This window comes from Agelaius phoeniceus, chromosome 3, assembly GCF_051311805.1.
Source record: "Agelaius phoeniceus isolate bAgePho1 chromosome 3, bAgePho1.hap1, whole genome shotgun sequence".
NCBI classification, from domain to species: domain Eukaryota; kingdom Metazoa; phylum Chordata; class Aves; order Passeriformes; family Icteridae; genus Agelaius; species Agelaius phoeniceus.
Genome location: NC_135267.1, coordinates 108590757 through 108616301, shown reverse-complemented (window position 1 = coordinate 108616301; position 25545 = coordinate 108590757). Strand labels below are relative to the sequence as shown.

General features: G+C 38.7%; 1 protein-coding gene across 3 annotated transcripts in view; it reads left to right on the top strand.

Moving 5' to 3' along the window:
• The window catches only part of KIF16B (kinesin family member 16B), a 140274-nt gene that overhangs the window by 94758 nt on the left and 19971 nt on the right, over positions 1-25545 (top strand). For all 3 annotated transcript variants that reach the window (XM_077176115.1, XM_077176116.1, XM_054630512.2), the window contains one exon: positions 4717-4806. In XM_077176115.1, the coding sequence (XP_077032230.1) occupies positions 4717-4806 (90 nt within the window). The remainder of the gene's footprint in view (positions 1-4716; positions 4807-25545) is intronic.

The following is a 25545-nucleotide window of genomic DNA, read 5'->3' as shown; positions in this document are numbered from 1 at the left end:
AGTTCCAGAGATGAGGATTAAATGCATATTGGTTGTAGGAAAGCCCTTTATTGAGATGCAAGTGTTAGCTATAGAAAAGGCTTAGACTTGAAAGATTTACCTGAAATAATGAAAGCATAAAAGTTTTATTTAAGTATTTTGCACATATGCAGGACAAAGGCTTGATTCCTTTCACACTCTCTTTGGTGTTCTGATTCTTCCCACTCTGCATTTCCAAGGTGTTGCTTCACCAGACTATCAGTTGATTTTCTGAGTAGAAATGCTGGGGGGAAATAAAAGCATATTAATTTTGTTTCCTCTGGTATGCAGCCAGTATTTTTTCAAAGCAAGATCTAAAGTCTAATTAGAAATGTGCTCTCAATGTGTGTGGACATATGTGTAGCATAACTGATGCACATGGCATCAGAGACAGAACTGGCAGCCTCCTTTCCTGAATGTGCTGCCAGATGCTTCATTAGCTGCTGTGAGGTGGAGGAGTGACCTTCCTCACAGGGCAAAGGACCATTTTTGAACTATGCTCTCTTTTGAAAAGGCTTTTATTAAGATGGGCAGTCTTAGCTTTGTTTGTGCTAATTAAATTTATCACTTTGAAACATACCATGCTATTTGTGGGTGGAATGCCTCCTTTTGCCTGTTGAACTTTGATTTTCTTGGGGCTAGTGAAAGCCTGGAGCCAGGGAGATGCTGAGAGATGAGGAAGTGCACATGAAACGTCCCCGGGGACTTTTCTACTCAATTTTCAGCACACAGGATTTACTAGACTAGCTAATGGTTAGTGAAGATGGCTAAAGTGAAAATGCAGCTTCTGTTGGTGGATTTCTTTTCCAGGTATTCTCCCTTCATCAGTAAAACACAGGTAAGCCTCTACAAGATCTTGGCATGAAGGAGCACTTGGAAGACCACGTGCAGTTTGGCAGTTTGGGGAATGTTTCTTACAGTCATTCCTCACATGAATCAATCTAATGAAAAAGCTAGTGCTTTTTCCTTTCCCTCCAGCTCTGTGTCACACTGGATTGCTCCTGCTGTAGTCAGGATTTAGCTCCATGCTACAATCCACAGACCTTCCACAAACTTTTTTCTTTTAAACTTTGTCCATGCAGAGCTCCCAGCTCTACTTTGATCTGTATTAATCTCTAGAAGCTCCTACAGTTATTCTGTAGAAAATTAGAACACCTGAAATAGTAGGTTTGTACATTTTTTTTTGCCTTAAAAATCAGGAAAATGTGGCAGAGGGAGGAGACTAAACGTACCTATTCATTTAATCTCTTCCTCATAGGTCAGAATACCATGTCAGCTGTCAAGTTTATTTTTATTTTATATTTATTTTCAAGTTTATTTTCAGGTCATCTGAAATATATGTCAGTTGTGGGAAAGGACTGAGGTGTTGCTAGCCCCATTTTCTTTTCTAGGTCCTAAATAAGCTTTCTTCAGGAAGGTTCCTCTTGCTTTTGGGAAAATGGATTGCTGACCTGTCTGCATGTCATAGCACTTTGGAACCTGACAAAGTGACAAGTGATGATTGAGTTGAATTTTAAGATAGTCCCCAAAACTGTGAATTCTAGGTATCTCAGAGGTATTTTCTTCAACAGATGTTTCTAGTCATTGTGCTTGTAGTTAAATCCTGCATATTGTTATATAGAGCAACAAATGTAATGCATTTCTGTATATAACAAATATATTAATTTCTCCTTGTGACATGCAGTAGTAAAGATGATTTTGTTAAATGCCAGAAGAGAGAGAATGAGTTCCACTTTCCTTGGCAGCTTCATGATCAATTCATAGGTCTTTCAACCCTAACATATTATCCAGTAATATTTTGTTTTAGTGCAGGGTAAGCATCTTGTTGGTATAGACATGTATGGGAATAGGCCAGCAGGATGTTCTGTCCACTCAGGTTCTTCCACTGGATACAGATCCTAATTAAAGATGTTGAGTGAGTCCTACAAGAACTGACTGGAGAGAATTCAAAATAGGAAGAAAGTGATACTTTATTAGAGCTAAGACAGCATCTTCATTTTGCAGCAGGAATATGTCATGGAGCTTTTTGTGCTAGTCTACTATTAAGTATTCTGTAAGAATTGATTCATTTCCAAAAAAGCTTCCATCTGAGTGACAGTTTTATGTGTTGTCTTTAAAGACATGATGAAACAGTAATACCTTAATCAGGTCTAAACATATTTATGCTAGAGCTAAATTAGTATGCCAGAGAACTATTCATGTATTCCCCCCACTTCCTTTCATGTTTAGACAAGGCTGTGCTAGAAACAGTGTGGGAAGAGCTTTTGCTCTTAAATATAATATAAATAAATAAAATATAAATAAAACCAGTGGCATCTGTTATGGACAATGCCCATGGTTGCAGACAGTACCTATGGTTGGCAGCAAGGCAGCAGGGAAGGTGGAACTCCAGCTCTCAGAAAGACACACAGGGTTTCCTGAGAGCTGGTGATGGAAGCAAAGTCTGGAATCAAGCACAGCCCTGCAGGGATCCTCTGGCAATCCTGAAAGATGTAGTTAAGCTTTCTCATTCTCATTCATCTTTTCCACATTGTTCTGAGTTTGCTCCTTTTATTTATCCTGTTTGATATTCTTTTAAAACTGGTTTTCTTGTGTTTCAAAGCCTTTTAGTGATGTCTGACAAGTAGTCTGTAAGAAAAGATCCAGGCAGATGTACCCTAAAACAGTGCTTTCCTTCAGCTCCAGTTGCATTTCTGTTCAGCCAGATGCTGTGTTGAATCTGCTCAAAAAGTCCACATTTCTAGTCCAGATTTATTTCTGAGTTTGGTGAACTGTTACAGAGTGGGAGTAAAGCAAGAGGTAGTTCTCATTGATACAAAGTTCTTTAACAAAATGATGCATGCCCCATAACTGCCTACATTAGTAAGAAGTCTAATCTTCTGTTGACATTATCAGATGAATACCCTCAATAATAAAATAGAAAAAGGTTATAAGAAATTTTTAGAAAACTTCTAGTTTTCCAGATACTGTTTTCCTAGTGTGAGGAACAGTTTCAACAAGGTTAATAGGAAGAAATATGAGTTCTCATGATGACTGTAGACAGTTTAACCAGCCTAAATAAAGAAATGAGGCATTTCTTTTTTATTTTCTCATTACTTTCAGAATGAGGTGGAATATTGCTTTTTTCTACCCCGGTCATGGTGTTACTTGTGTTGCTATAGAGCAGAAGGAGGACAAATTCTGTGATGTGCTTTACAATGCAATGGATTGAAAATGTCTCCTAGGTTATTTTCTATCAGTTATCATGAGAAGAAAAGATAAGGAGACAGGACTGTGATATCTTCTTTCAGATTTATAGGTTTTACATAGGAAATGCTGCCTTTGAATGGGAGAAACAAAACAACCCACAATTCTGAGGCAAATCTAGGATCACAGCAGTGCCTAGATAAGAATATTGCCAAATCTGTCTTGCAGATGTACTTAACCATATGGTTTTTGTTCTTAAGAGAATACTTTTAACTGTATTAGCAAACTATGTAAAAAGCAAAGGACTTTTCAGAATTGCTTTCCTGGTTCAAAACACCTGCATATATCCCTCTCCCATTCCTACAGAGTGTATAGTCTGTCATACAGGTTTTTTTTAAATGGGGGAAAATCATCCCAGACTTGTTGGGTCAGTTGTAGGAGTAAAAGGCCGTATTCTAGAAATGCTATTGCTATGCCAGGTGCAGTGTAATTCTCTTTATACAAGTGGAGATTGATTCTGTCTGTCCTAATAGCAGTATTGCTGTGCTTTGGGGGCCACTGAAGACTTTGTTTAGCATTGAAATTTGTTTTTCAATCGTTCCAGCTATAACAACAATAAAATTTTGCAATTACCTGCAAGTCTCATTACAAGAAATTGGAAAGTAAACAAAGAAGATGACAAGGACCAAATCAGGCCTCGGATCACCAGAACTGCACAAAGTCTTTTGACTTTTGGCTGTAAAGTCAAATGATGTAGTCACAGCACTTTCATGGCCCACTTAGAAATGTCCTTAATTAATGTCACCTAATTTCACATAGTGTTTAGTATCTCAGTTTTGAGAATAACTGATGGTAAGGTTGGTTTGCCCTCCCTCTTTGCTCCTGTTGTTATGCACTCAATCCACAGGAGTAATAATGTTTATTTTAAGAAAACTTCCTATATAAATGCAATGTTCATCACCATTTTGAAGACACAGACCAAGAGTGTCTTAAAGGAATGTCTTCTACTAAAAGTTGGTATAATATTTTACCCTACAAACTGGAATCCCATTCTATGTGGTAATGAACTCTGTATGTCCAAGAAATGTGTATTTGTTAATTGTCAATATCTGTTTATAAGAATATACATTTCTGTGAATATTTTGAGGCTACACTTCACTTACTCTGGATGTTATTTATTCATTAATGGAACACCTAATGATAGTAATACTGAGAGTCAAATAGCTGCACCAAGAAGGGAGTGGGGATGTTCTAATGTGTTTACAGTCTTATCAAACCACTGTGGATTAAGGAATAAATGCATTCAGGTGTTTTTTTGCTTTGCAATCAGTGCTCCTTATTAAATACAGTTCTGTCACTGTAATGAAAGAAAAATTAAGTAAACTTATAAAAGGTTTTTGGATTTAAGACAGCTAAGAACTGTCCATTTTAATCTTATAACCTTGTATAGTGCATGGATTTTAGACTGTGTGGGTTTACTTCTGTTTCTTGTTTTTATATTGTCTGTTCTAGATAACAGTCTTGGATGAGACATGGACAGTGTTTCGGCGGTACAGTCGTTTCCGAGAACTGCACAGAACTTTAAAACTGAAGTACCCAGAGGTAAGCTTTGGTAAAACTTCTTTTACACAAAAAGGGTAGAGACTTGAAAAAATGTGGTTTGAGATATGTTCACTCAAAAAGGGAGGTGATTTCAGACAGCCAGCACAATTTCACCAATGCGGTTCCTGCCTAACCAATTTAGTCACCTTCTATGATGGAGTGGCTGTATTGGTGCACATGGGAGGAGCTATGGGTGTCATCTCTTTTCATCTGTAAAGCCTCTGACATAGTGTCTTGGTTTGAGACAGTTTAAGGAGATGAGCACTCTGAAATGAGTAACTTTGCCCTACCTTCCAACCAATCCCTTTCCACCGTTAAGGAATGAGAAAAGAAAAGGGATTCTTTCTTTTCAGGAAAGAACAAAAGGTCAATAATTTCTAGGTACCAAACTGCAAAAAACTCACAACCCTACTGGACCAAAGAAAGCCAGAAATAGCCTTTCCTGAGATGGCAAGAGGCAGGGACAGCCTCTGGCTTGTAGGACAAAGGGACAAGATGCCATCACATCCCTCTTGGGAAGGCAGGAGCTGTACAGAGCAATTTTAGCAGCAGATGAAGACTTGCAGGCTCCTGTGGGGTCTGCCTGTTGCTTCCTCCAGTTCTCAGACCCTGCTGCTGTGCTCTGCACTTGTGGCTGTGGTGTTAGTGTTCAGAGACATAATCACAGAATGATTGTATGTAGGTGCTTTTATTGAAGAGCTCTGGGTCTCGGGGTTACCAACCCAAATCTGACTCCGACATGCATTTGGGATGAACATGTTTTTATATTCTATCATTATATAACTTTCATGTTAATTATTAAACTTATATTGTTCTATTGTATACATAGATTTCAGCCAAGCATGGCTCCTCGTGGCCCCCCTTAAATTTCTAACATAGTTTCTTATGAATCTTCTTAGGATTGTACAATAATTATATTTAATTACTAAACAATCATCACATCTAACAATTATATCATTTATCAAACTGCTTACTTAGGTGCAATGATTTGGCAAAAGCCTAACATTTTCAGAGTCTATCTTTAACATTTTCCAGGGCCCCACTATCAGTGGGATGAGGGAAAAGCACTGGTCTGTGGGTGCTGGCATGGCATGGCCTGGCTCCAGGAACTCTCTGGCTTTTTTTGCTGCCAGCAGAGTTTGCAAATTCACTTTGAAATAGTTTCTAGTTGCAAAATGCAGTCTTTGTGGATGGCTATGGTTGTGAAGCTGAAGCTGCCAGAGAGAAAGGGGTTCTGCTCCTGTAGCCTTCTCTCCTGGAACAGGCAGCTGATGGATTCGGGCTGGCTTGCTGGAGCCCATGGTGACTGGCAGACACCTGCAGAACTCTCCTCAAGGCAGCTCAAACCTGCCAACTGCACTCTCTGTGAGATGGGGATCTCAAAAAAGAGAGATCCCAAAAAGGGAGGAAAAACCTTTGCCTGAGCAAAGACCAAACAGCCTGCAAAACAAATACCACGTGGCAAAGGAGAGCTGCCTGGGAGGACCAATTCTGAAAACAGCCACAATAGCACCTCCTCACACACACAAGGTCTCTGGCTGCAAAATCTGAGGGAGACTAGCAGTTCTTGGATGCAGGTAGATCTGGAATGCAGTAAAATTATGGATCTTCCCAGGATACATGGTCCCCACAACATCCTTTTCTCTAAATTGTAAGGAGATGGATTTGATGGGTGAATTGTTTGCGTGGGTGAGGAATTGCTTGGATGGTCACATCCAGCGGGTGGTGGTCAATGGCTTAAGGTCCACATAGACATCAGTGAAAAGTGGCATCCCTCAGGATTCTGTGTGGCACCAGTGCTGTTAAATATCTCCATGAGCTGACACAGAAGGAACAAGCATACCCTCAGCAAGTTTGCAGATGACACCAAGCTGAGTGTGGCTCACAAGCATGAGGGATGGGATCCCATCCAGAGGGATGGGATCAAGGATGGATTCAAGGAATAGGCCCATGGGAATCTAATGAGGTTCTACAAGGCCGAGTGCACCTGCATGCAGGCAGTTCCTGGGATTAGTACAGGATGTGGAATGAGGGGATTCAGAGCAGCCCTGCCAAGAAAGATTTGGGTGTGCTGTGGATGAGAGGCTGGGTGTGACCTAGCAATGTATACTCACAGCACTGAAAGCCAATCGTGTCCTGGGCTGCATCAAAAATGTGACCTGCAGTACTAGTGAGGTGATTCTCCACCTCTGCTCTGACCCAGCCATCCAACTCTGGAATCCTCAGCACAGGAGGGACATGGACCTCTTGGAGTGGATGCAGAGGAGGGATACTCAGTTGATCAGATGGCTGGAGTACCTCTCCTTTGGAGAGAGGCTGAGAGAGTTGGGGTTGTTCAGTCTGGAGAAGGCTCTGGGTAGACCTTATAGCAGCCTTTCAGTTCCTGAAGGGGGATTATTAGAAGGATGGGAACAGTTTATTAGAAATATGGGGACAGATTTTGAAGCAGGACTGTGGCAGTAGGACAAGGACTAATGGTTTTAAATTGCACAGGGCAGATTCAGAATAAAACGTTAAGAAAATTTTTACAGTGGCACAATTTTTACAATGCCTTGAGAAGTAGTGGATGCTTCATCACCAGATCTATTCAAGGACAGGTTAGTTGCAACTCTGAGCAGCCTGATCTAGTTGAAGATGTCCCTGCTTATGGCAGGGGACTGGGCTCAGTGGCCTTTAAAGGTCTCTTCCAAACCAAATGATTTTATAATTCTGTGACTCCTCTCAGACGTATGTGTCCCGTAAGACTGACAAGCCCTTCAGCACTTCAGAGATCCAAGGGTGCTCGATACAGGATGGATGTTGCAATGAAACTGTGGCTCTGTGTGTTGCTCCTGGCCATAAATTCCCTTTACTGCTGACTGGCATCATTCCCTGGAGGTTTTGTTCATTGTAAGATACTTGTAGTCAGATCCTGTTGTCCGTACAACTTCTTATTTGAAAGAAGAGCATTGCTTCACAGATACCCTTTTGTAATAGTGGCTTTCAAGTTTCTGCAAAATGAAAAATTGATCTGACTACTTCAGAGACTCTGGGCATTTAGGATGAGGAGCTGTGCCTGATGAAGCTTTAGTTCATTGGAGTGAGCGTTTATGGAATTACAGTTTTTAGTTTTCACATCGAACTTTTAATTATTAACATTTTTCTTCCCTCCTACGTGTTCCCTTGGATATTAGAAGAAATAAATCATTCAAGCAATGAAAGTGACCCTGATTTGAGAGTTAGCACAAGTAAAGAATCTTGGGCAGTATATTAAAAAATATTCATATGTTAAAGAAGGAGAGACATGCAATAGTGTGCACATGCTTTCTTGGTCTTCGTTAACATATGTTTAAAGCTAAAAATGAAATGAGCATAGAACAGACCTTGAATCTGGGACTCAAGATTGTTCCCATTCCAAAACAGTAGGAAAACCAGAAATGGAAACTACTGTGCACCAAATATCTAAGAAAGAGTTTAAAAAAGAAAAAGGAGAGAGAGAAAAAAATTGTCATCTTTTTTAAACTACAGAATTTTTTTAGGGTAAAATTGAGTTTTTAGTGGGAAATTGAAATGTTCTCTGTACATAAATGCTTTTAAAAATATTGCTTGTGAACGTCAGTACAATTTTTTTATTTGAATAAATTGCTGTTTCCTCTTGGATGTTAGAGCTATATCTGTCAACAGGAATATCCTAATTGCATCTAACTCTAGAAAAAAGAGCCAGGCAGTCATCCAAATGAAAAAGGGCCACCTGAATTCCTGTGCAGACTGATTTTTCCCATTTAGGAAAATGTGCTAGAGTAGTCTTCTTCAGAGTTGGTTATTGATCCTGACAGTACATTGAGGAACAACTGAATTCTTTAATGCTTGCATCAGAGGGAGATCAGCTTCATTCTTGTAAGGAGTAATTGGATTCAGGAGGAGTCTGATATCCTTAAAGCCACTATTAAAATGTCCCGTGTGCTGCAGCATATTAATTTTTAATAAATACTGTCATTTGTGACTGACAGTACAAATTCAGGCTTTTTTTGGTGTTTCAGGAGGCAGTAGGTGTGGTTTTTTTATTCTTACTTATTTGTTTGTTTTGAAGAGCCATGACAGCATGAGTAGTGTTATTAGGTCAGAATGAAGTCCAGCATCCAAGAGTGTATAACAGGATCCCAGCCCAGAGCACAGGTACATACTTTGCTTCATCTTGGAGTCTTCCCAGCTGAAGTTCTTTTTGTTCTAATTAACTGTTCATAGTTCATATATTTCCTGTGGATTTTATCTGTATTTTAAATTCTCTACACTGCACACTTTATAAGTATCTTACAGAGGCAATTTTCTTTTGCAGCTCATTTTCTTTTATCATCTTCTCTCTGTGGTTTTGCCTGCTAGGTCAGTATATTTGCTAGTTTAATGTTTCAGTTTGTTCCTTATTGACACTTCTGTGTTGCCATATGTTTGTGTCTCAGGTAAGCTTAGTGAGATTCACATCTAGTGCATTAACAGAATTATTGGTTACTTACACCAAAGCACAAGTCTCTAATTTCCATGTGGGAAATACATGATATTTGTATTAAGCTGTCCCTTTGTGAAGAAGTTTTTTAGGTCACTGCAAGCACCAAGTCTTACAAGGTTGCCAGTAGTATTTTTTCCAGCCTTGACTGAGCTTTCACTTCACAACAACTTTCACCAGCTTATCAGAGAGGTTCAAATACACTCATATTTGCTAAATACCAAGCATGCTAAAGATTAGGAGAAGCAAGAGAAGCATTTGATCACGTGAGCCAGTGCTTTTAGATAGGTACAAAGGTACTGGTTCTGGAAACCCTTACTGGCACAAAGGTACCTGTTCTGGAAACCCTTGCAGCACCAATGATGACTTCTCTGTTTTACACAGTGCAGGCACAGGTTGTGTCCATTCCTGCTTTGAGACTTGGAGCATCAAAGGGAAAGGCAGGTTTGGGGGCAGAAGAGACCTAGATAATATGCAGTGGGTTTCTTCCACTTGTCAGCATTTCTACAAACTACTGTGTCCTTGTTTATGAGAGGGGAAGAGCATGTTGTGATGGATGAAACACAAAATAATGTGTGCTGCAGTAAAGATTTGGCATTTGTTTTCTTTGAAGGAATTTCATTAACAGTGTTGCATATGTGAATGACTGATGGCTTTCTATATTTTTACCTTTATTTCGAATAGCTGTAATTTATGGTAATTTTGGATTAGTTTTGCAACGTGAGTAGCAGTTCAGTTTGTTTGGTAAATTGAAACTCATCTGTCTGCTTCTGCTCATCTGTCATTGGGCTAATTTAGGATTCACTTAGGATGATGCTAAAATGCTTTTTAATACCAAACTTGTCAGAGTTGTGTCTTTAGTCAGTATGTATTATTTCAAAGAAACGTGGTCCTTACAAGGATCTTATCAGAATCTATCAGAGTTGAGTTCTATTTTGCACAGTTCACCTTCCCACTCTAAATTAATATTTATAATGAACAGTGAAAATACTGTGGGCATGTTTAATATATGAGTGTCCTGCTTTTAGAAGTGAACTTTACAGCTCATTAGTCGCTCAGCTCTGAGTTACTATATCAGTATTTTAATAATTTGCTGATCTTGCATTTCATGTTTCTGCCACTGAATTCCCAAAGGGATGTCTTGGCAAACTGATGTATTAGGAAGGTTTTTTTTAAAAAAAAAAGTATCTCTTTCAAAAGCAGAAACTTACCTAATATCTTCTGGTCTTAAAAGATGTCATGTATATGATATATCTGCACATTTCTTCTAATGTAATTAAGGGGCTGCTGACAACTGCTTATCTAACTAAAATGTGTCACATGCAAATCTTGAAAGACTGAAGAAGCTGCAGCAGAGTGAGACTGAGCCAGTGGCAGATAACTACCAAGCATTTTGCCATGTCTATTTTTTGAGGGAGGCTACATGACTGTCATTTGCCCAGCTCCAGCTTTCTTGCACTGCTGGATTGTTAATGACATTAACAATTTATTACTTAGATTTTTAAGTAAGACCATACTTGACTTTCAGTTGCAGTAGTCTCTCTAATGAATGCACTTTTTGTTTGTTATTAGTCAGAGAAGAGAGCAAATGGACTCTTCATTCTCAATAGAGGAGTGAGAACTTCCATAGTTAGATTCTCCTGTTTTTCCCTCTGCCTTCATCTTTTCTTACCAGTTACTGGTTTTGGAATAGTGCCAGAATGTTGGTTTCTGCAGAAAACTTTCCTTCCTGAGCCACATCTTGCTGCAAAGGACATCTCACTCTCCTAACACTTCCTCACTATCCTAACACTTTCTTGTCTCTACTTTCTTTCAAATGAGAGCAGAGAGACAGTTCCTGTTTGTCTTTCTCCTACTCAAATCCAGGGTTTATGAAGTCCCTCCTTCATATGGGAGTCCTTAAGTCCCACTTGCATCCAGGTTTTGTGGGGCTTTCACTGTAGGCTCTGCATATTGAGTTCCCTGTCAGTCATCTTGAAAACTGTTTCTGTGTGCATAAAAATCTTTACATGTTGTTAAGGAAAGCACCTTCCATAGAGGCATTTTTATTGCTAATAGTGATTCTTGACTTAAAATATTAGAAAATCCCTGGGGAGCTGCCAAGGAGAAGCTACAAGGCATGCTTGCATTTATAGATTCATTTATGGACATAAGGACATGCATGTGTCCTGTTCAGTAGGAATGCCACAGCTATTGACTTGTAGCTTATTTAACAGAATGTAGTATCTGTATTTAATTTATGGAGGTCTGTGTATGAGCATATATTTGTGTCTTTTGGGGTCTGGGCACAAAAGGTTAAGAGTTTAAAAATAATTATGGATCATAACCTGTAGGAATTGCATGAAATTCAAAGAGCAGAAAATAATTCTCAGATTTTTCAGAAGTACTAAGTGAATGTTTTCGAAAATATGCTGAAATCAAAACATTTGTTGCAAGCTTATTTAAAGACATTTTAAAATACTTTGTAATATTTCAGATTTTTCAAAACTCAAAAAATAGTCTGTTTTTCATCCAAAGTATTTTGCATCTCAGTAAAGAAAGACAAATGTTTGCATCTCAGTGACAGCAGTGTCTGTTTCATCCCTCCATACTCACAACCACCCAACACATAATGTGTCTGTTTGCTATTAAAATAGAGCAGACACCAGTTTTTTAATTGTTTCTTAAGTTCATTTTAGACACTTTTCTACTACTGCTTATTATTCAGGTGTAGTTCAGCTAGGTAATGATTAATGAAGAGTCATGAACTGTTTATGGAGCCACCACTGACTGATCTCACTATTCTTTCCTTTTGACTCTGTACTCCTCTTTTGGGTGACTGCCAGGGAAGCATCTCTGTTTCCTTTTTAAGAGGTCCATACATCTGGTGCTCTTGATAAGTGGTAAGTGGGAGAAATCTTCAGCAGGAATAGCTGGCACAGATAATGGAGAGGGGATGAATTTGAGGTGAAGTCATTAATTTTAGGAGAACATCCTTGGATTCTGGAATTGATCACTGACAGAAATGCAATATGTTACTAACTTTCAAAACGTGGTTGTGAATTTGAGGATTTTTATTCTTTCCCCCCCCACCCCAATAATCTCAAGGATAATTAGGCAATTTCTGTGCACTTATGTAATTATTAAATTATTTTTTTAATGTCTTATCAGACATGCAGAATTTTCCGTTCCAATGAAGAATGCAAACAGAAATTAAACCAAGAGTGGAGCAGTAAGGTAGCAGACTTGTGCAGAGCACTTGGGGCAGTGTTTGGGCTGGGATCTTGGCTGATTGCTCCAGCTCTGGTTCATAACTCTGCAGCTGTTTTTATTAAATGCAAAATTTATGTTAATATTCTGTGATGGAGGTACTTGGCTTGCAGGGCTGGCAAGCCTGTTGCCATGTAACTGGTGAGGAGCTGAGGAGCTAATTTGGCAGCAGAAGTCAGAAGTTTGTTGCATCAGAGCTGGTTGGACTGAAACTGCTGATTTTACCATTGGATTTTCTAGTTTACTGGCATTGGTAACTATATATTTAGTTGGTATGTAAGGTATAGGTGGTATGCTCACATTGAATGCAAAGTTCTGGACGTTTGGATTCTTCTAGTGTTCAGTTTTAAATAGCAGAGAGTGGTATAGTTGTAAATAACAGAACTTTCCTAAGACAATGTTGAAAATTATTTTGTTCTGAAACCTGCTGAACTTATGCCAAAGTCTTGATCCTGCAGTGACTGAAGTCCCAGTCTATTCACAAATTCATTCATTGTTGACATTGATGTTTAGAAACTCTAGAGACTAAGAAGCAATTTAAAATCAGGGGTTATGTGCACCAGAGAGAGCAGGGTGCACATAATTTAATACTGCATTTAATTCAGCATTTAATACTGAATATTATACAGTATACTGATATTGTACATATCTTGCTACAAATGTTATCTCATATTTTAGAAAGTTCAGGTTTATTTGGATATGGATTCTCAGTTCAGATTCTTTCATGGAGCCCTAGGACCCTTTGTAAGCATAGTCTCTAACAATATTTTAAGATTTGTCTGTTTCTTTGAAAATTTGATCCAGTGAAGAAATAAGCTTGTTGATGTGTTTTGGCTGAACTGGAAGGATGTTTCTGGGTGTCTGGATATGAAGTAGCAAATTTGGTTTGTTTTTTTTTCCCAAATAGTCAAGACTTGATGTACTGTAGTTTTGGTTTTAAACAATGGTAAAATATAATAGGACTGAGAGATTTGATATGAGAACCATAGGACAAACATCAAGCACCAAGAATGTAAAACAATATTAAACAATCTAAAAGCTTTTTTTTTTAATGGAAATTGTGTATCAGGGCACAGTGAAAATGAAAATTATTTGCAACATTGAAGTGCTTGGAAATAGCAAATGCTATGATGTGTATTCTGGCAGAATTATATGTAGAAAAGCATTTAGAAAACAGTTTTTGAAATATGAATCTAATTAAGGGCAGACCTTAATTTTTACTTTCTAGCATGGGAATTTAGTAGGCTTGGTAATACATCTTTCCATAAGTATTGAAAGAAAAAAAAATTAGTAACTTTTAGAACATGTATTTGTGTGTAAACCCTTTAATAATATTATATGAGCACGTGATTATAGCCTTTGGCTTCTTTCAGTACAAATTACAGTAATTATGATGTAGTTAATTTTAGCATTATTATTCTTGTCACCCAGAACAGCCAGGAAGTGCATGCACAGGAAGCATATTTTGTCACATGCACGTTTCCAGCTCCTGTTCCTAATTATATTATGTTCAGAACAGTCTGCAAGCCTGCTGGTTTATATTTGTAGTACTTCCATATCAGCCTGAGTTTGCCACTACTTACAGATGGGATTTGAGTGGTAGATCCTTAGAAGCCTCACCTGGCCTTTCTTTCTGCACCATGAGACTGCTGAAATTTTTAGAAGAAATTTTTAGCATATTTCTCAGTACCTCTATCTACAAATGAACAGAAGGATTCATCCCAATAAGTGTAAAAAACATCACTGCTAATGATACAATGTAGTTCAGTGAAAGCTTGATTACAGGGAATTGTATTTATTTCAAATGGTACCTCTGAATTCATGGTTGGTAACCAGAACTGGAGCATCAGAGACAACAGCAAACCCTCCAGCATATTTACTTCCAGCATAATACACAATTCTCCATCTATTTCTGGTTGGAAAATGAAATCAGCGTGTGAATTTCTGTGTGTGAAATTGTTGTGACAATTTCATGTCACAGCACTGAATGTGAATATGTAGGAGCCTTGTAAAAACCCAGATGGGGATTAATTTGTGTTTGTTGTTGCTTTGGGTACTAGATTTGTGCAGCAAAATTTTCTTGGCTTGGTACATATGATTCTGCAGAGATACAGCCTCTCTCTATCTCTTCTCCTTTCCTTCCTTTCCTCCTGGGGTTGTTGAGGAGACCTGGCCTTTTTGGGTTTCCCTAGCAGCAAGTGGAACTTGTGAGCTTCAAAACAGTTCTCTGAGCTTCATTGGTCTTCTGATAGATTCACAATGGAACAAGTTTAATCAAATGCCAGGTTTCATTGATTGTGCTGTGCAAAAGTCTTGTACATGGGTAACATAGAAATTGAAAAAAAGCATTTAGAAAGGTGTGAGTCCATCATCTCATAATTTTTGAACTATTTGACAGACTAATTCCATTGATCATTTGATTATCTGATTTTCCAGGCACTGCTCAATTACCTACTGAATTTGTGTAATATCAAAATATTCATGTTGTGTTATCAGTAAAACAGTTTTGTATGGATAACAGTTATCTGTGAGAGAGAAATGCCTCTGAGAAGAATTCCTAGACAATATAGCTGGAGGTTTAGGTGCACATTGAGACTGAGGCACTTCTTAGCTGTTCCTGAGTATTGGTTGACTTGGGGGATGCCTTGGGCTGCAACCTTGGGTCTGTTTTTGTGCTGCTTAGTGAAAAGCAGAGGGGGAGGATTGGAGGTTTTGCTGTTTCTTCTTTTTTTCCATTACTACCTTCCTTCAGGGAACTTTTGGATATGTACTGCATTAATCATTAGCTGTTAGTGACAGTCTCACTGCTTTCCAAGGGTTTGTGAAGAACAGCTTGTTCTTGTTGGCTTTGTCAGGAGTACACTGCTAGATTAAGTTGATCTTTTAAGTAGAATCCTTACCTATCAGTAGATATAGTGACCCAGCTCAAACTCTAGTTTTTGTGAAAATACCCTGGTTAATTTTGAACAAATAGCATAGAGAGTAACAAAAATTGTCAGGCTCCAACTGTGCTGCCTGTTGTAGTTTTTTTCTTACATATTTAGGTGGTATTACAGACACAACTGCACATGTGAAACTGCTAAACTTTATCCACTCTCTAATCTAGAGAATTATACAATGCCTCTCTTGTGCTTCATGAGGCAGCTTTTGAATAGGATATTTCAGGTCTCCCCTCTCTTTGGAACCACCAGGTAAATGAACAAGGAAATACAGATTGCAGATTTTGCAGCACAGTAAGAATATTAGCTGTTTATTTAGGCATTGTTGTATTCATCAAATGAGTGATTCATTATCTAAATGGGATTGAGATACAGGTGACTCTTATCTATTGTCATCTGCAATAAAGGAAAGCTGCTGAAAAATTTCCCCCTCTGTATCTAGTAACAATAGTTACACATTTTAATGCACATTTATGGCTTACAGTTTCTCTAGCTACACTGGAGGAGTAAAAGAGCAGAAGTGCTGTGCTGAGCCTTGTGCTCCCTAACGAGGAGGGGCATGTTTGCCAATGACACCAGTGTGACATGGGAATGTGTGCTTGCAGCCTGGAAAGCCAACTGCATCCCAATGCTTGCAGCCTGGAAAGCCAACTGCATCCCAGGCTGCATCTGGAGCACAGTGGGCAGGAGGTGCACATGTGGGAGAGAGTCCAGAGGAAGGTTGGAAAGATGCTCAGAGTGCTGGAGTGCCTCTTCCATGAAGGCAGACTGAGGGAGAGGAGACTCTGGGAGACCTGAAGGGGCTTCCAGTACCTGAAGGGGCTCCAAGAGAGCTGGAGAGGGATTTTTTAGTTATATTATGTTCAGAGCATATGAATGGCTTTAAGTTGAGAGAGGGGAGGGTTAGGTTAGATCCCAGGAAGAAATTAGTCCCTGTGAGGTTGCTGAGGCACTGGCACAGGCTGCCCAGGGAGGCTGTGGCTGCATCATTGTCAGAAGTGTTCAAGACCAGGTTGTGCAGGACTTGGAGCAAGCTGGTCTAATGGAAGGCATCCCTCCCATGGAGGGAGGTTGGAATGAGGTGGGCTTTAGGGTTCCTTCTCAACCCAAACCATCCTATGATTCTAGAACCAACCTTAAGGTTAGCATTTTTACAATCTACAAGAAGCATTTTTTGTTTAAAGGTCTTTTTTAAGTATTACTTTATCATGCTCCTGCTAATGACCTTTCAGACTCAATATGGTGAAAATAATACTGTGTTTCTCAGTTGAAAATGACTTTGCTTCAGAAGAAAGGAAGAAAACAAATTTCTCTGGCCTGTGTACCTGGTAGTACAGTTAATAAATATGTTTCTAAATGCCTTGTTTGGTATTCAAAGAGAGATCTTCCTGTAAAGCTCTCTTCACTGCTGTAATATAAATATATTAAAAAAAAAGTAGAAGGGTCTGTCTCTGCAACACAATGTACAGAAAGCTCCATCTTACTGAAGAGAATTGTCAAGCCCTCTAGAGAGCCTCAAGCAAGAAAGCCCAAGTCAAAAAAATATATTAGACATGTCTGCATGACAAAAATCAATAAAATACAATCTCTTGTGGTTTAATATGAAAATAAACACAAAGAAGAAGTGGCTCTCAGGAAAAATATTGAGCTGCAGGTATAGAATTGAAGATGTCAAGAGAAGACTGAAAGCAGAGGATGTTGTCCAGTTTACTGTAGGACATATTTCAGAACCAAAGCCAGGAATAATAGTGTTGGAGGGTAAGCTGTCTGGCCATGTCTGAAAACCAAAATTCAGTGTGATGTGAGTGAGAGTGAGATGAAAAAGCACTCTTCTCATGGGTGCCAGACTTTGGGACATACTGTTACAACATTTGATTAATTCATGGTTATCTATAATTGGTTAAAATGCTGTGAATAATAAAAGGAATTAAAGGTATGTTTTTGGCTAATTTCTTCTCTATTGAATTTATTATTTTCTGTCATACCTAACTGTAGGTACTACTGGGTATTAATGTATTAATGATGCTTTGATATTTGTGTTGTGCACTGCTGTCCAGCAGTGCAGGTACTCTGAAGCTTTTTTTTATACTCTACATTTTCCAAGAAATTAAAAAAAAATTTAAAACCATTTCTGAACACTGTATGTCCTAGTCTTCTTATATCCTCTATGGAAAAAAATTGAAACAAAGCTTTAGCAGTATTTTAAATCCTTAAATTACTCATTTTATGTTCAACTCTAACTCCAAATTTATTTTTAAATCAGGGAATAAATAAGGAGACCTTTACTTTTAAGTTCAGTTTTTTGATAGTACCAGTTATGTAAAGTAATTGCAAATTAATGTATTGCAGGGTTTTATTTAAATGGTAGAGTAGCATAATTTCCATTCTGATTGTACCTGAGGCTCATATGTGCTGTAACTCATTGTAAAGTTGCTGTAAAAAACAATGAAAAAATAATGTGGTTTTTTAACTTTCCTCTCTTTTCCTGGGTTACTAAAACTTGTGTAGGTGGAGCAGCATGGCTCTTAGATTCAGTGAACTAGTGTTTGTTAGGAAAAAACATTGTTCTAGAAAGCATCTGACAGATGGGAATGATGAAATTACTGACATAATAATCTATGCCCAAATTCTTGCAATGGTGAAACACATCCCTGTTTTCTCCCCTGCCCTAAGTAATAATGTTGGTTCAGTATCACGTTGGCTTTTTCATGAGTGTGTCTTTGAGATTTCCCTGTCTGTGTGGGTCTTGCTTATGAAGCATTTAGCTTTAAGTGCTTGATCAAGAAATTTTATTATACTTGGAAACAAATAAATATTCTTACCCACCATCCTGACTGTCAAGAGCAGTACTAAATGTGGTGTTCCTCATTAAACTGATAGTAACAGTGGTCTTTTACTTTGTACTCAGAGTTGCTTTTCTGTCCTGCACATTCAAAATCCTTTGCCAAGCAAGCTCCTGAAAATAGATCTGTTAGGTTTATTACATTTATTTGGTTACCTGTCATTTTAAGCTTTACCTAGTGGCAACAGCAATAATGGAAGGAAAATTTGTATGAGGCTTACAGCAAGTTTTTAAGTCTATGATAAAGCAGCTTGTTCTAAAGTGATTGTATGACTAGACACAAGTGAAAATGAGTGTATAATGTCTGACTATCACTCACTTTTGCTGTTGGGGGAACTGAGTCATTCCTTTTAAGCTTCCATTTGCGTGCCTGCACTGCCTTTTCTCTGGTTTTATCACTTTAAATGATGCAGAAGGTTATCTAACTTCTCCTTGTAATCAGTCCAGTTTGTTGTGAGGGTTAGCACTTTATGTCTGCTAACAAATCACACTTGAAGGCATACTGCCTGTTTGTTTGCAGGTGTATTTCTCTGTGACAGCTGTTCTTTAAGACCCTGAGATCTGCCATTAATTTTGAGTAGTCAGAAAGGCATCCATCTAGTCAGCAGTACAAATCATTACTGCTTGTTGATGAGTTTTCATTATTAACATTTCTCAGAGGCAAGGGTGACTGAAATTTATGGCATCAGTCAGCCACATGAGATGGGGATGTGTCATAAATGCTGCCAGATGTCACTGAGATGAGTTCATGTACAACAAGCAAATCTTCTTAGGGAGAGCTGTGAAAACTGCTGTGGTGAATCCCCTTCTCTGAGCCTGTTTCTGTTGCATAAATCTAATGGTGTTGTGATTTCTCAGTGTGGAGTCCAAGTGGCCCAATAGGCACTGGAGCATCAGCAGAGCTGGGGCAAGGTTGTGTGCAGCCATGGTGAAGGCAGGGAGTGATGCATGGCCCACCTTGTGTTATTGCAGCCACAGCCTTGACCTTGCTGGAAATCCCAGCAGGAAGATAATAAATCAAATCCCAAATAGTTTTTGAAAGAAAAATAAACCCTACAGAGATCTCCAGAAAATAACTTTATAGCCTTTTTGAGAAGTGGGGTTTGAGTCACACCTTTATAAAGATTGATTAATGTGTTGAACTTTGAAGAAACAACCTTGCAAAACCATGAAATTTAACTGTTTCTTTAAAGAACTAACCAAGACCTGAAACTACATGAAGAAAGATTAATGTTTAGTTGGCAAAATCATGACCTAAGAGCATAGAGAGGAGGTACTAACTTGTCCATTTAATCTCTAGGTTGGCACATACCTTTGTCTTAGCTGATGGTCTGCCGTGCCACGCTGGTGTTTCTCCCCCAGAGACTTCTGTCTTGGGGCAAGGGATACATGAACAAGGGAGCAAAATCAAGGTTGCAAAGACACAGTATGTTAGGAATTTTTCATGCTTATTTTCCAAACACATCTACAACTCAAATTTAATTGATTTTATTTGGTTTTGACTGGTTTAGCTGTAAGGCACTTATATCCTTTGGTTGATGTATGCTGCTTTTGCACTATCTTACTTTGTCTTTTTACAGCCTGTGTATGAAACTTAAAATATTTTCTTTGCCATTTGGGCCAATTTTTGTCTGTCTCTCCTTCACTGGTAATCCTAAGAGCTATACAGGTATTGGTTTCTATTTAGAAAGATGCCCTGGTTATATTAGCTTCTGATTTTTATAAAAGATTAGAATCCCCAAACTGCAAAATTTTATAGACATATGCAAAGTTTGCATGAACTTTGTTACATCCTATTGCTCATTTTCATAGATATTCTGTATTTAAATGTTATAGTACTGCTTATAAAAGACCAAACAAAAAAGTAATTTGTCAAATATTATATAGACTCTTGTTTATGGCTCTAATTTGATATGCTATTATTCTGAGTACTCTAGAATTGCTTTAAGAAAAATACTCCTGTAGTGCAAAGTAATCACTTTGGCTTCAGTTAATTTGATTATTCTTGGTAGCAGGAGGCAAACTAAATGGAGTTAAAATTACATTGATAAACCACAGCCTCCACATCTCACCATAGCTCCAAAACTGCAGATTCAGTCTAGGTCATTTTGCTGGTTTAAAGAAGGAACATGGATATGAGAGCTCTCAAACCCTTTTGATAATTTCAGATGATTGTTTGATGGACAGGTAGGCATGATGCAAAATGAGAAATCTTTGGTGTCTAGTCCTATTTGTTCATTTTGCATCATCATATGGAGGTTTCAGGGTGGTTCAGAGGAGAATTTATCTTTTTATTTTCTAGTCCCTCTTAAGTGAGACAGACAGAGTTGAAATGTTCTTTGGAGAACCAATTATGCCTGTCTGGGGGAGGTAACTGGCAAAAGATCTTGAAAGTTCAAAGAGAATTACCCAGAACTAAAGAGAGCAGAGCTGTGAGACCTTGTGGGTCCTGAGAAGATGCTCATTTATTGGTGAATACCAATTTATTGGGGGTTAATCACAACATCCCGACTTGCAACAGAACTGCATGTATTTATGGGAGGAGATGTAAGTGCTTGTGCTTCTTGGTACTGAGAGATAGATGGATGGATAGATGTGGATACAGCTATAGCTGTAAATATGCACAGTGTTCCAGTGAGATAAGTAGGAAAAAAGCAAGGAATTGTAACTTGTGTAAGTAAAGTGGAGAAGTTGCCAAATTGCCTGCTTGCCAGGTTAACCCTAGGAAGGTCTCCAGTGCACTCTGACCTCAATGGGATGTGAGCTGGAGGGATAAAAACAGACCTGGCTCACTGGGCTGCTGGCATTAGGGCCGAGCTAAAAAAGCAACATGCAAACCAGGAGTTGCCCCTGCCAGCCAGAAATGGAAGGGTTAACCAGTTCTGTGGTTAGGTAGACCTTTGCCATGGAGAAAAAAGGATGGATAGCAGAAAGGAAAGAATGTTCTCATGTATGGGGGGCAAAATAGCTTCTTTGAGGAGAAAAAGCTGTGCTGTGAAGGGGCTAGAAAAACAAATTGAGGCATAAATTGTGTAGAGAAAATACCAGGGGGCAAAACCCACCAAAAATACCCAAACCCCAAAACTGTCGTACGTTGTTGCAATCTCTTGCATTTGTCGGAAGGGAAGTATTTGCCAAGCAATTTATTTCAGATTTTTCAGAGTAGACTTACCCAAGCAAGGAGGGAGATGGTTATTCCCTTGTGTGTGTTTGAGTGAGATCCAGGCTCTGGTGCTGTAGCAGCAAGGAGAGAAAACAGCAGAGAGCTGGGACACAGCAGGGATGGGCCTGCAGCAGCTCCTCAGCTCTCAGAAACACTTCAAGGACATTGGGAGCAGGGTTTGCTCCCCCAAAGACAGTGAGGGACTGACTCTTGGGGTGGTACTGAGGGCCCCTCTACAGAGACCCTTTGTGTAGGAGGAAGGTTGCTTTTCCTGTACCTATTTCCTGCTCATTTGAGCTTTCCTCAGTTTAGGAGGTTAATTACCCTTGTTATTATAATAAATGGTGACTTTTGTTGCTGCTGTTCAGCCTTCTCCAGGGAGTTCACTCCTTTAGAAGAGTGATATGGGTACACTTCAGATCCTTGGATATGCTGTCACTTGAGAATATCAAATCCCTCTCCCCTTCTGGCAGATACTAAGGGAGGATTGCAAATGGCTCAGTGGAGTAAGGAAAAGAATTAGGTAGGTCATGCAGGAATGGAGGGAAGCATGGTGTTGGAACAGAGGCAACCTGGGAAGTGGGGTGTTGCAGACATCTTTCATGAAAAATCCTTTCTTAGGATTTTTCCTTGTGAGAAGCTGCAGGTTCAGCAACCAAAGTAAACAATGGTTATCTGCTCCTGGGGAATGCAACAGGTAGACCTGTGATTGGTCTCCTGTGGATGTTGGGATTTCCTGACCACTCATGGCAGAGCTGGCTGTTGCTCTGAGACACAGATCTTTGTTATTCATTCTTTTCTATTCTTAGCTAAGCTAGCTTCTGAAGAAAACTTTCCCTTTCTATTGCTTTTTAGTATAGTCCTAATGTAACATATATCATAAAATAATAAATCAAGCCTTCTGATCATGGAGTCAACATTCTCATCTCTTCTTCATCCTGACAACCCTTGTGACCACAGTCACAGTGGGGGAAGAACATGTTGGGAGAGATGGAAAAAGTAAAGAGAAAGTATTAGAAATGGAAGAGGAAAAGGAGGTGACAAGCTGAATGTCCAGAAAATATTCCCTGGTTATTTGCTCTCCCTGATGAATTGTTAATGGAAAATAATATCTTTAATCCTTCTCTCCTGTGAGGGCATGACTTACCTGCAGCATACATGTTGGGAGAGCACTGAAGGGTTTACCCAATGGAGGACCGTGTTACTATTTTGTTTAAAGGAGAATAAGTTTAGAGGTTTCTTCACTCAGCTTTAAAGTTTGAGCTATATCAGCTGAAAATATGTTTTTATATGTTATTTTATTGTTTTCATTTTAAGTGGATAGTATAGCAAATAATTTCTCTTTGATCTCCATTGGAATGTTTTCAGAATTTATAAAGCAGCCTTTAATTTGTCCAGTAAGTGTTAACTTTTTACCTTTGCCTACTGCTTTCTTACGAAATTGTGTAGAAAAAGTAATTTATTTCAGACAAAATATATAAAAAAATATAGAAATTAGGCTTGTGGTGGTTTGGTTTTGGCTTTGTGGTTTTTTTTTTTCACCTGGACAAATCCTTAAATATTTGGTGCAAGTTCCTAGTTAAAAATACAGCTTCTGTGTAGTTTCTTTAGACTCTGGGAGTCTTAGTACATATTGAGATATTGAGGCTTAAGTTACTTTGTTTAAACTTCAAAAACTAAAAGTAGGAGTTTTTTCTTTCATTGCTTCCTGCAAAATCAAGTCAGGTGCAGCCACAGTGGCTGCAAAACTGTGCCAGGTTCTTCTCTTTGATTTTTCTCATCTGTGACAGAGATTTCTGGTACAAAGGATCAAAAGTCTGACCTACTCTTTGAAAAATGAGAAAATTCAGAGTTGTAAAAGTAACATGAGAACTAAAGATGACTGAGTTTTTAAATAGTTAGCATTTCCTTAATTTTCTTTTTTCCCCCTTTCCCCCTATTTAAATGTATCAAAACATTGAAGTAAAAAGAGAATTTGAGATGAAAAGTTAAAGATGATTCAGACCCCATCAATGTCTGCCCTGTTTTTCTTCTTAAAAAAGTATTTTACCTTATTGTAGGCACTAAAACATAGACTGTACCAGCCAAAAATAATGAGATGTTTCAATCCTGTAGATTTTTGCTTGATGTCAGAAAATGGAATTTTTTTAATGTTTAGGGAGCATAACACTTGGAACAATTTCATGTTTCAGAAGTGACAAGCCTATATGGCTGTATTATGTGGTATTTTGCTTTGGTCCACTATGTTTTGAAATATCATCTGCAAAGTATTGTACAAGAGTTTTCATTAACATGTTCTGTTCTGCTGTACCATAAAACCCCTGAACTGAATTAAATCCAGCAGGTCCCCAAGCACACATACTGTCAGTGAAGAGTCTCCAACAGATTATAATAGAAATTAAAGGACACCCTTCAAATGCTGATGACTATTTTTTTCATAAAGGTTCTGAAATGAGAGTGCACCCCATCCCAGGCAGAGCATTTCATGGTATTGGAGCCTTCATTTTCACTGTCTTGGTTTCCAAAAGGCCAGTCTCCAAATTCACATCTCTCCCTGGGGCTCAGGAGTTGAACACTGTGAAGTCTGGTTTCACTTTAAAAGGGTTTGCTTCCAAATAGGTGTTGTTAGGTATGTGCTGTTCCCTGAATCTTAAGGTCAGAGTTGAATGTAAGATAGAATAGGTGACAAAAAAAGGGTCACTTGCTGTTCTGCCACCTGCTTCTACCAGCATGAAATGCCTGCCAAAAACCAGTCTCCTGACTGGAATGTGGGAGAAAAAGAGGAATCCACTTAGTTTGTTAAAGTTTGCTACATTAACATGTACTGGGTACAAACCACCTTCTACTTGAGGACTGAACCTAATGCTGTCTAAATTTGATTGTACTAACTCACAAATACTCCATTGTGGCAGGTGAGTATTGTTTTTTACAGATCATATTGCTGAGACAGATAAATAACATGTCTCTAAGCAATGCTAGACCTAGAAATAAAACATGGCCTTTATTTATTGTAAAGAAATTAGGGAGTAAATTGCAAATTACTGTTTGCCTCTCTCTACAACTGCTACTGCCTAGCAACAGTTGCCAGGTAGGATAAACATCATTAACTGTAAAAAGTTTAATGTGTAAAAGACATTAGGAGTGCTGATACGCAGTCTTGAGGTCTCTGTGTACTATTTTAAAATATATGATCTGGCTTTGCCTTTTGGGTCTAAGCATAGTCCCAGCCTTGCCCATGGTACAAGTATGCATGTGTGTGTACTCCTATGGATATAATGAAATGTGGATTGCAGGGATGCAGTGATTAATTTTAGTAGGGAGATGCTTCTGCTGTCAGAATAAAAATTAGAAATCTTGCACGCTATATACAGAAGCTTCTCAGGAAATCATTCAAGCCCTCTCTTCCTATCAGGCTGGGGAATATGCCTCTTAATTTCCCCTGACAGAAAATACATCACCTCATCAGCAGCCCTAGAAAATGACAAAACATCCCTGCCAAAAAGGACTATCTGCCAAATGCTTCCATTGCCACTGCAGGAAGTGGGGCAGGGAGGGAGGAGTGTGTCAGAAATTCCATGGAAGGAGAATGATTTCCCTTACTGCCTGTCCAGTTCCACTGTTACTCCTTGCATTGTCTCAAAACGTTCATCTTGTCATCAAGGTGAGACCCTTGAAGAATTCATTTGGGCCAGAGGGTACACAAACATTTAATTCTGAAAGAATAATTTATACTCCTGAATCTGGATAGTGTGAAATTCCCTTAAGAGTGCTTGAGCCCAGGCAAACATCTTGATGCAAAATCCATACCTGCAAGACCTCTTACATATTTCAATGCCAGAACAAATGCTGCTCAGTCACATACTGTACTGTGTGCATTAACCTGTAACAGTGATTATTTCCACTGAACTTACTGTACAGTTTCATAAAGGTGCTGTAGCAGCACTAATAGCAAAATCTGAAATATTTATTGAAATATTTGCTGCTGCACTTCGGCTTAAATGAATAAGGTATTGTAAATAAACCTCAAAATTCTATTGAACCTTGCTTTGCTGAATCTCACACAATT